The 12,670-nt window shown below is 34.3% G+C and overlaps 1 protein-coding gene across 5 annotated transcripts in view; it reads left to right on the top strand.

Moving 5' to 3' along the window:
* Positions 1 to 12,670, top strand: part of RBMS3 (RNA binding motif single stranded interacting protein 3) — a 649,837-nt gene that overhangs the window by 182,409 nt on the left and 454,758 nt on the right. For all 5 annotated transcript variants that reach the window (XM_069473343.1, XM_069473346.1, XM_069473344.1 and 2 more), the window contains exon 3: positions 1,355 to 1,413. In XM_069473343.1, coding sequence (XP_069329444.1) covers positions 1,355 to 1,413 — 59 coding nt within the window. The remainder of the gene's footprint in view (positions 1 to 1,354; positions 1,414 to 12,670) is intronic.

Here is a 12,670-nt window from a genome sequence, read left to right on the forward strand (position 1 = left end):
AAACATTATAGCTAGTTAATGGGTACAATTGTGGTTACCATTAATCGCTGTCTAGTGAAGAGACTGTTCAAATATGATATCATTTTACTGATTATTTTCTCAACAGAGAGACTCTTGGCATGAAACATAATAGAACTTGAAAGAGAACGTTTTTGGGGGAATGGGAAAGAGGGGTTTGAAAGTTCATGGAGGGAGTGAACTTATATGGTAATATACATTTTGATGATACTAAGCAAACAAAATTCTTTTAACTTGTGAGTATTTGTGTAAATAAATACAATGAGAACATAGTTAATGAAGTTTCTAATATTAAAAATGACAATGTAAATTATCTTTTAGCAAATAACTTTACCTGATAAATGTCTTAGTGGAAGATTTTGACAGTCTCAGTAGTCATGTTTGAAGCTGTTATTTGGGACAGAATCTTCATCCTCTTCCATTTCTCATCTACCTCAGAGAATGCCAAGGACTGGAGATATTTTTATATAGCAGATAACAGGAAGAGAGGAACTGGGATAAGAGTTTTAATGAGCACTTACTCTGTGTCAGCCACTGTCCTCAGCACCCTAGGTAAACCCTATTTAACCCTCACAACAATGAGGGTTGACAATATTATAAGGAAGGCAACATTATCCTCATTTTATATATTTATAAACATATTTACATCATTATAAATAATAATCTAAATTGTTTTTAAATAAATATATTTATATCATTATAGATGATGATATGATGCAAAAACATAAGACTGACTTAGCTAACCATGAATGCCCAGGATGAATTGAGATTTGAGCCATGGCAGTTTGATGTCACAGTATATTCTTTTAACTATTATACCACATTGCTCCTGGAGCCTAATACAGCATCTGGATTCTCAAAGGCGTGAAAGTTGGTCGAAACAGAAAATTTGATATATGTAGCTTCTCATTTTTACAGATGGAAAAACACTGTGGTTTGGAGAGGTCAAGTTGAACTTTTCAAAGTTATGACACTAGGTAAGAGTCAGAGTGGATCCAAACCCTGTGTTCAGCCCGGAGCCAAGGCCCACATTTTCCTCCGTGAATCCACAGGGTGCAATTTACTGTGATCATAATCACATGCAATCTCCTTGTGGCCACCTATGACAGCCTGACAGGTTTATATTTGAAGGCTCAACCCAGTGCTTACATAGGGAAACACATTCCTGAGGTATAAAGAACTGGTGAAAAGAGATCATTCAGGTGTGAAATGGGAATTCAGAGCTTGTTTTCTTGGTTTATCCATGCTCAATTGTGTGTGCCCTGACGTTCATTAGGGTATTTTAAGTGTCTTCATTGGGTGACAATAACGTCGATTTTTTTTCTCTCTCTTACAGGTATGGAAAAATTGTATCCACAAAGGCAATTCTTGACAAAAACACAAATCAGTGCAAAGGTATGTGTAAGGGCATCTGTACCCTGAGCTATTGCCTATGCCGTTTCATTGATGGATCCTCCCTCACAGAGGTCCAGGCACCAGCTGCATGGTGATCACAATGTATAGTATATGGCAAACCCCTTTAATAACACCAATGCTTTGATGAGTTGTATTTCTAGTAACATTGCTCATTAATTTTTTTCATTAACAAACAAAATGAAAATCACAAATCAGAACAAGTATCAAATTGCTTTAGCATAAAACTAAATTACCTCCTAACAACTCTGGGTTGTCTGATTTGAATGATATCATCAGTGATGCAAATTGATTTCCTATATAAAAATGAGGAACTCTGGGGAAAACTTCCCCATGCAAAACATGTTTTAATTTCTCTGTTCTTTAAAGCTTTAGCAACATTGATTGACTAGGAATGAATTTACTGATGGGCCCATTGTATCTAAGCTTCAACTATAAGGATCTCACAGGATTTCAGAGTTGGTATCTTATTAAGTCAGGCTTTTTTTTCCCCTGGAAATATTTCTGAAGCCATTTGACTATATCTGTGGCTCATGTTTCGTCATGTCTGGGAATCCCATAGTCTTTTAAAAGTTGCATTAAATTATTTGTAAAATCTATATGTTCTCTCTTTCATGACTCAGTTCTTACTAGAAAATTGGAATGCTTCTTGTAACATATGTTATTTGTTGTTTTTCTAATCCAGTTTTTGTTGTACTACTGAAATCAAGAAGTGTGGTAGAATCAAGATCATTTTAAATACTGCCCCTATTTCACATACAAATAGAAAGTGTAAAAGTTTTAGGAAATAACACTCAGAAAATCACATGCATCTCCTAATCTGTTTGGGTAATAGTCATTAGATTCAATTCAGCAGTTAAAAAATAAATATGTTCCATGTCTCCTATAAACTAAGAAATGCAGCACATATTATGAGACAAAGACTAATAAGACATGGTTTCTGCCACCTAATAGCTCAATTTCTAGTTGAAAAGAAACCAAGAAAGTAAAGAACTAATTCTAATATCCTTATTAGGATCGAATATATCACCCTAATATATTGAGAATATAACAGAAGTATCTAAAACAGAAGTATCCACAAACTACTGTTAGAGGAAAATATGGAGATTCTTTTTTGGGGAATGAAATTTATAAAGGCAAAGCAGAATGCATGAGCTTGGGACATGTTGATGTTCAGGAGAAAGAATTTCAGAATATAATTGACTTCATCCATGTAGCTGGAATAGAAAAATGACCAGTAAGAATATGAGTGGAGAAAAGAAAGGAATCAAGATTTTGGAGTCTTTTAAAATGATACCTTGAATATTTTGAACTTAATTTTGTATACAACATGGACCTCTTAATAGTTTTTGAGCAGATACAATATGATTATATATGTGTTTTAGAAAAGCTATTTTGGCAAGAGTGAAATCGAATTACAAGGGGAGAGAGTGGAACCAAAAACAAATGTAGATTTTAAAGCCATAGTTCAAGAGGAAAATTAGAAAAAAGTCACCCTGGCTATTACTAATAGAAATGGGATCACCATGAGCATTTTTAGAAGTAGAATTTGTTATTTTCTATAAAGGTGAAAGAGAGGGATGTATGAGATGAAGCCTACATGTTGAGCTTTCATGACTGGGGAAGATGGCTGTGCCATTTGCCGAGGTAAGAAGTCCAGAAGTAGTAGTGGTATGTTTTGGGGAGAAGATAATAAATTATATATTGGACATACTGAGTTAGAGGCCCTGGCGTGGCATCCATATGGGTGATGTCAAAGAGAGGTGAGGGTGTACAGATCTGGTCAAGTCATACTGTGATTACTTCAACTCCTAACAGACCTACCCACGTTTTGTTTTTGTGACAGCTTATTGAATTTTCTATGTCTGCAGAGAGATTTCTAAAATCGATGAAAACTGGGCCCGTGTACCCTAGAATACTTGTTTCCAAAGTGGGATGTGTGCATAGGGATACAAGACTGTTTATTGGGAGCACTGGAAGAATATATTAAAACTGTCATCTCTCTTTGTTTTCATATCAACTTTTTGTGAATATTTTATAATATATATTGGTACAATCTTACAAATACATACATTTTAAATAAATATGTAAATATTGGGTTTGCTGCTCCAAAATATTTTTATTCATAGTGATGTGAATTTAAAAAGTAGTTTGGAGACTACTTGTTTGAACAAAATAAGCACCAATAAATATGTAAGTGAGAAAAGAAGGAGCAAGAGAAGGAAAGAAGAAGGGGAGGAAAGAAGGAAAGAAGGAAGGAAAGAATGAAGGAAAGGAGGGAGGGAGGGAGAAAGGGAAAAAGGAATTGTGGTAAATAGTCTAGCAAAATCACTAATAGAAGGAAAGCTAAAGACACTCTATAGGTCAGGAGGGCTGTTAGACCTTTTGACTTGAGGGTAATGTAAAGAAGGGAGGGTGATCACATGTCCAGCTGGCAGTACTATGCTTATAAAAGCCTCCAGGTGCCTTGCTTTGACCTCAGCATTTACAGCCTGTGGTTAGCAGTGGTGACTGAATCACAGCCTTTATTAAGCACATCATGGGGGAGGTACCCTAAAAGTAAGCAGTCATGATCAAAAATATACTACTATTAGTGTCATGGTTTTAGGAAAATACTGTTTTAATAATATACTCAGTCTTATTTAGAGTATTTCCTTTCAGGAATATGGACCTTGAAATAGTTCCAAGTAGATCCAATTAGGAAGAGACAATTACATTTATGGAAAATTGTGTATAATTGTTAATGACTACCAGGGGAGCAAGTTGCTGAGGTTGGGAGAGAGTTGTGAGGTCATCGGGAAGTTTACAGAACTAACAAGACAAAGTATTAAAACAAGCATCTACATATGTATTGGAATTTCCAAGAAATGCAGTAGGAATAGTATTAGAAAAAGTGACTAATCCAGAGAATATTTGTGGAGAAATAACCAGGAATGATACCAGAGTGAAAATGAAGATTAGTTGGTTACTCAATTTGATGATGTGACATTCTAAATTGCAAATTTTAGGTAGAGGAGAAACCATACTGAGAAAGGAACAAAGAGGACTCCCTACTTGCAGGTCCAGTGGGACGGGGATGTGGGAGAAAAAAACACAAAAAACTAAAACTTGAGAGAGCTACAAGGGATACTAGTGTCCTCAGGATAAGTTTAGTAATGATCGGAAACATGCAAATTAAAGCAATCTGCAGTGATAGTTTATATCTACTCAAGTAGAAACCATTATAACATGCAGGCCATCCAATGCTGGTTCATCCTTTTTTCATTACCACCGTGCTAAATTGGAAGAGCCTTCTTAAAAAGTCAGTATGGAAAGAGCAATAAAAGGCATACTGTTTATACTAGTTATTCCACTGAGAACATTGTCCCAAATATTTTATTCAAGTATATTTTTAAAATATGTATATATGCATAATTCTGAGCACTCTCATTCTCTATACTAGGAAAAAATATAGGAAACATCCAGATCCTAGCTTATGGAGCATACACAATTGTTATGTAGCTATTACAATGATAGTCATAAAGACTAGACTATACCAACCCCTGAAAGATGTTTATTATGTTAACTTAAATCAATATAGAAGCATATGAAATGATGTATACACTAAATATGGAGCTGTATGGTTATGACTGTGATAGAGCCAAATTGCCTGGTTTAAACACTACCTGTTCGCTTGGTAGCTTTGTAACCTATTATAAATTACTCAGCCTTGCTGTCCCTTAGTTTTCCCATCTATAAAACGGTAATAATAATAGAGCCTCACTCACAGGGGGTTGTGATGATGAAAAGAGTTAATACGTGGAAAATGTTTGAACATGCCTCCTGTCACTTTTATGTAAAATACTGGCAATACAGTAAGCAAAACAAAAATGTTTGTCTTAAGGTGGTAGGATTATAGGTGATATGTTATTATTATCTTAACATTTCTCCAAATCTGTTCTGTTGTCTTTTCAGACAAGGAAAAAAAAATACAGCTCTTTGAAAAATTAAACTGGTATCAATTATGTTTAAATTTTGGTGGTTCTTTCTGTGAAACCTGAGTAACTCGTGACTATCTGTTTCTTAGTTTTTGTAAAATAATGTCAGATGAAAATAGCAAAGAATTAAAAGAGAATGCCATGCTTTGCTTTTTAAAATAATAGGCAGAAATTGAGCTCTTCTTGACCATTGCTTTCTTAAGGAAAGATACTACAGGATGCATGAGGTGGCTTTTCAAACAAAATAACTAAGAGCATCGAGACTGTCATTAGAGAACACAAATTGGACCTGTTCTTCCCTGAAACACTTGGTATTGAATCATTTCCAGCTTTACCCTCAGGTGAAGGCCATGCAATTTCAACCAAATATTTGCGAAGTCAAGAATTTATTTATTTTTTTTAAAGATATGACATGAATTCAGTTTCTCATGAGCTGTTGCACATGCAGCATATTATGTGTAAGTTAAATGTTTAGGAAGGTATGAGAAAGTCCTTGCACTAGTGTCCTTAGAGATGAAAAGAAAAGGTATCAAAATTAACCTTGATGTATTAAACCAACAGAATCTAATTCTATTTTAGCATCTAATAGAAAGGCTTTTGTTTTCTCCTGCATCCCACACACACCTAGTTAGGGACAGTAGTCATCCCCAGATGCACACACTCACTTCTTTATTCCGGAAGGGGCCATCAGGAACTTTCAACATAACCTCTTCATTTTCAAGATTATTCTTTCTTGGGTGGTGACTGCAGCAGCTTTCATTCTGTATAATGTGGCAACATAAAACAAAACAGTCACCATCAAGCCAAAATGACCAGAAATTGCTGAACAAAGCGGGCAACAGCTCCAGATGGGGAGTAATGAAACACAGACCACAGTTCATTCAGATATTCAAACACAAGGACGAAATAAAAGCTATTGATAAGTCACAGAAATTTGCACTGCATTTTTTGTTTTGTTTTGTTTTTTCTCCTGTGTCTTCCTCCTGGGTCTAGTGTATTTGCTAATTTAAAAGGTTGGGGAAAATTAAATGAAAGAAGCTTTTGAAAACAAGGCGTACATCTTAAATGAATTTCTTGTCAGTGCCTTTTCCTGGCTTTTAAGGTTGGCTTCCCTTTGCTCCCACCCTCCACCCCCGCCACCATTTTTCTGACAGGCTGTGTGTTTACAGGGAATGAGTAATGGATATTCCAATAGAAAGTTTCCATGCCTATTAGCCATAGGATATAAGAGTAGTTAGAGTGTGCCAAACATACCAGCTCACTTTAGAAGTGAATTTGAAATACTCTCTTCTGCCTTTGTTATCACAGGCTGGTTGAATTATATTTATGGAGGCTTATGTTACCTTTGACATTTCACTGGGCTCTCAAAATCAAAGTTGAAGACTAGTATCCAAAAGTTCTGAAATCATCTGTGAAGGATATCATTTATTCTTTATGAAATGAAATAAATTATTTCTTCAATAAGAGAAATAAGTCTGCATATTACTCTCATTTTATAGAGAGGGACAGAGCCCATCTAGATTGTTTCAGAGAGGAGTAGACTTTGTTATTGGACTAAAACCATTAGCAGTTCTAGATTCATAGCCATGCTATACATTTTAAAAAAAATTTTCTAGGTGAATCAATGTTAGGCCATGCATTTGGGTGAATTTAGAATTAATTGATTTCATTTTTTAGTTTTCTCCCGTATACGCTAACCGGGAATATTTACATAGCATGTGAGGGAAGTGCAGCTTTCTGTATTAAACTCCATGAACCTGGAGGGGGAGTGGATATTATATTTTGTCATAGGTTTAGGTGGAGTCATCACAGGATATGAGGTAGCCGCTACCTATGGATCCGTCCTAACAAGTGACACTGACACACACCAGGAGTGGAATGTGTATGTGTAAGAGGAGCTACTTAATTCTGGTAGATAACAAACCTATTCTGAACTGGTCCACCTGGAGAGAAAGCAAGCAAAGGAAGAAACCAACACCATGGAAATTCTCTTTTCTCGTATCTTTATTTTCTGAAAGCAGTACAAACTAAAATAAATGTTCTGTGAAATTTATGAGTCTGAAGATTACATTTTGAGAGGAATAGGCACCTCCACCAGGTGGGCTCACAGTCTATTGAGCAAAAAGCTCATGGGGAGAAAAATGGCCTGAAAAACACATTTATTTAATTTTCAAATAATAGGATTAGGTTACCAAAAAAAAAAAAAAAAAAAACACTTGTATTTTAGACAACTACATTTTGCTTTGGAATATAAAGTGTGTGATATTTTCCTAAATGTATTTTGTTAATTTTGATCTAATCTATTGTGGTATAAATTTTACCACTAGTCACAGGTGATCAACATATAAACTTAGATGTTTGCTTCATTTGATATTGATATTGGTTTTTGTTTTCATTTCAGAAAAGGTTAATTTATGTAGAAACGTTGGTACTTTCAGTCAGTGTATCAGGCTTACTCAGAATTGTCCAATAGGTACCTTTAACATAGAATTTTCACTGTGGGCCTCTTTTGAGAAAATGCCAATTTTTATGGCCTTAAACTTTGGAAAGAATATCAACTATGGTGGTAAATGGTCATCTTCATTTGTTGTGTACAACACAACCAGACAACTACAACTATAGATATTTCCTTTGCCAAAAATTATTCTTCCAAAGTTATTATTTCCAATGTCAGCATATTAAATATTTTGGAGGATTATTTTATTATTATTCTGTGTTAACTTTGTGTAGTCTTTGAAATAAGTGTAAAACATATAGGTACTTATGTTTTTGGAGTCATACAGCTGCATGTTTTTTAACAGTGTTTTATAGCTATATATTTACTTAGCATTTGCTTGTTATCACTATTAATATACATATTAGGCAAAAGTAAAACTATCCACAAACATTAGATACAACAGGCAATATTGCTGTTTTAAGCATAACTTTCTATTTGACAGCATTTAATATTGTAACCTACCTCCCTAATGCTTTTGTATTAATACATGCAGAAGTAATATGATTTAATTGGGAAAAAGTTTGAAATAATTGTTGTGGAATCTAAACCGGCTTAAGAAAACAATGGAGTTCTATCGCTTTCACCCGTAACCTTTACTATTCTATGTCTTCTGGTTAAACAGAAAACCTTTTGTCCAGATATTCTGCTTGCTCCCCTGTTCCTGTCTTTCAAATTCCTTATTTTAGAATTTGGCTCATGTCAATACACATAAAATGCTCTCTCTTCTTGCCTCTACTGGTCCATGTCAATTATTTTTTCCAAAAGATACCTTCTCAAGAAGTCCTGGGGGCTCTCCCCAGGCTATCTAAACACTTTACAATACCACCTCCTTTGGGCACCATCTGAGAGCTAAGATCTTAGGCTACCCTTTCTCTCATGCTTTTATAATTAGTTTGTGTCCTTCCTGTAGGTTATAAACTCCTTGAGTTCCAGGTGGGACTTATTTTCTATTGTCAAGGTATTGAGGATGCAGGACCATTCTGAGTGGTCACTTAAGTTCCAGATGCTCTACTTTTTTTGTCTCTGGGTACCTTTGATGTTGCATCAGTGAAATGAAGAAACATGGCCAGCCAGGTGTTCCACAGGCCTATACAAACACCAAGGGTGCCAAAGACATACAGATACACGTTTCCCAAGTTATTCTTTAAAAGTAATCATTTTTAACTCAAAGCATTTATTTTACTAATGTGCAATTATTTCTTTTACTGGTTTGAAGTTATCTATTTTCACTCAATGATTTTATGAATATATGGGAAGTTACATATAGTAATATATTTTAAATAATATGCAAAATATAACGTGCAATGCACAAATATGAGATATATGTGTGTATATTCAATTTATTAAAATTTATGTAGCTTGAAACACCATATAAGTAAATGACCTTTTAAATATAAGAAGACATTGTCCTTCAAGATTTTCCAGTTGAAGTCTGCATACCAAGAAAATCTCAAAATAATAATCTTAATTTTCTTGGACAAGTTACATAACATCTCTGAACATCTGTTTCTCAACTGTCAAATGAGGTTATTTATACCCACAACACAAAAAATATTTTAAAAATTACATGGAACCACAGTATTTGTCATGTACCTGGCACATACATCAGGTAAATGTTTCTATGGCCTTGGAATTGGATTTCTTCTTATAGGAAACATCTTGTCTAGAGTGCTTACATAACGTACATAATTTAATGGAGTTCTGAGTACATTTTAAGTGTAAGGAATGTGTGTTTCATGAATTGATATAGGTTTATTGAGACTGGCTTTGTTAATAGCAAAAAGTATAAGTACCTAAGGGATGTTTCTTTCATACATTTTGGTGTTGGCTATATGATAGCCCTCAGGATTTTTCATTGCCTATAAACCTGATGTCTTTGAGAAAAAAATTGCATTCCGACACGGTAGCAGGTGGTGGGATTCATTATAATTGAGTTGGATAGGTTCTGGGAAAAAAATGCTTCTTTGTTCACTCTTTGTTATGCTGTTCACTCTGTAATGTTGTTTTACAGTTTAAAGGTAAAAAGAAATAAAAGCCTAAATGTTCTTGCTTCCTTAGTTTTTGAAACCATAGTGAAAGCACATGACATTTAAGGCATGATTAATGGTCATTTGTTTTGATGATAGCCGTTGTTCTTACTAACTTATCGATGAATCATATCACTATTAAAATGGTTATTTTTTCTTTTCTTTAGTAAAGAAAGGAGAACTTGGAGTATAAAAGACAAAAACTCATATACATAGCTAAAAACCAAAAACAAAAAAAAGGAAAAAACCAAACTATAAAAGCCTAAATTGAGTTTGAAAAATGAATGTGTCATTTCTTATCGTGTAAGTGGCTATAAGTGGGCTCAAGTATCTCTTCATCCATAAAATATTGGAAGTATAAGGTCTCTGATTGATATTATCATCTTAAAAGCTGGCATAGTTTTCTCCCTGTATTGTGGAATAAGGAAAAAATTACAAATTTGTATTTAATTTCTACTTCTGTTATGAAAAAATTCATTTTAACTGCTCGGCATTCAGATAGACCTATTGGCCATTCAACTGGCATCAGACCTGAATTAGAAGAAATCAGTATTCATGAAGCATATTTGCAGCACCTTTTCTATGCCACTTTTAAAGATACCATTTCTCTCAGGAGGCAATAGGAAGCTTAAGCTGCAGATATCACAGCTGTTCACATTCTTAGGGCTTGTCCACTATGGGATAAGCAGGAGCTGAAACAGAAGATTTTGGGGAAGCAACTGTCAAAGAACATACTGGGCTTTGGGTTTAGAGCTGATGTGAAAAATAACCATAATTTAGAAATACTGAATGAAATCTTGTGGCAAAATTCCAAGACAAATATAAGGCACCTTGGAGTTTATGTCTTTGGGACATTTTTCCTACAATAGATAAACTGAAAACTGTAGCTTTTTCTTGAAGGAAAGAATAAACGAAAAAAAAATTTTTCCAGAAAAGAGAATTATATGAGGTAGAATTTGGAGGCTCATGAAAATATACTATTAAAACACTGTGGCTTAAACATTTCTCAAGGGTTCCCAGGAGATTTTTTGAGTGACAAGGGGTTCAAGATTAGAAAATCCCTAATTTCACATGTAAGATATAAGGAAATTATGAATTATACTATATTTTTATAGGGAAAAAGATGATGAAATTGAGAGTGATTTGAAAAGAGGAAAATTTAATAAGTCAAAGATTCCCATATGAAGAGTAGAATTTTTCCCAATCTACCTCAATTACTAATCATTGTTTAGAACCAAATAAGAGTAACTCCAAGTGAAATATAAATAAACATAGTTAACTTTTATTATATATAATATTAATTTATGTATTTATCATACATATAAAGTCATGTGTCACATAATGATATTTTGGTCAGTGAGAGTTTTCATGATGACAGTGGTCCAATAAAAGTATAGTATTGTATATGTTATGTGCCTTTTCTATGTTTAGATACACAAATACCATTGGGTCGCAATTGCCTGCAGCATTTGATATAGTAACATGCTGTATAGGTTTGTATCCTAAAAACAACAAGCTATACCATATAGCCTAGGTGTGTAGTAGGTTACACTATCTAGGTTTTTGTAAGTGTACTCTATTATGTTTGCATGACTACGAAATTGCCTAACAATGCATTTCTCAGAATGAATCCCTATCATTAAGCATCACATGACTGTATATTATTACATGTGTATTGCAATACATTTCTCTGTGTGTGTGTGTGTGTGTGTGTCTATAACGGGGGCAAAATATTTATGAAATACTTTTATTCTAAGAGCGCTTTAAAAATTGTTATATAAAGATTTACCTAAAAGTTCAGTTTAATTAAAAGTAATTTTCTTACAAGAATCCTGAAGTGAAATCCCCATTGTTCTTTGTAATTAAGCAGCTGCTGTGTTACGTAAACCAAAAAGTCCTGGGGAAGTTGTACTGCCTTAGGTAGTTGTCAGGTTCTTTGTGGTCGTCTGCTATTGTGAGAAATAATGTAAGACAAGTAATAATGAGTTAACATTGCATATACAAATATCAAATAAAGCTGGTTCAAGCATCGCTAAAGTGTGTATATGCTTGAAATCTGCATGAAAGTTTAACAGATCTACTTTCCATCATTGTATTTGCCACCTATTATGTCCTGTTGATATAAACTATTAATACAGCTAAATATAGCCTAATATGGTATCCAATTCAGTCTATCTTTCCACTCTCTATGTCATTCAAAAGTTACTAGTCTAAAGTCAGTCCTTTGGCTCTGTTTCCTATTGGGGAAATTAAAAAAAAATCATATATAAAGTGTATGTTTCCAGATAAGATGATTTCAGTTTACAAATGACCTTCTTAGACAGTAAAAGCCAGTATGGAATATAAACTGGTGAAAATATCAGCCACTGTAGCAAACCAGAGATTAGTTTATCTGTTTTTCAAAAGAAGACTTGTGGTGCTTCTATTAACCTCCAGTCTCTTGTAGAATCAAGGGTCAGTCCTATCTGTTAGCATTTACCAACATTTTTATTTTTTTGTTTCCTGTCTGAATTTTCTTCAGCATAGAAGGTAAACTCTTCAGCCTATTTCCCATCAACCTATCAACCGACCACTCAATCAGTGAACCAAATAAAACAGACTAAAGGACCAAGACCAAAAAACAAACAACAAAAAGGGAATGAATCCTAAGGGTAGGGGTCAGGAATGGTGTCATTGGTTTGTTTGCCCAGGAGTGAAGCCCTGCTTAAGAGTGTAAGCAGAGGCCGGGCGCGGTGGCT

This window comes from Eulemur rufifrons, chromosome 7 (assembly GCF_041146395.1).
Source record: "Eulemur rufifrons isolate Redbay chromosome 7, OSU_ERuf_1, whole genome shotgun sequence".
Lineage (NCBI taxonomy): Eukaryota > Metazoa > Chordata > Mammalia > Primates > Lemuridae > Eulemur > Eulemur rufifrons.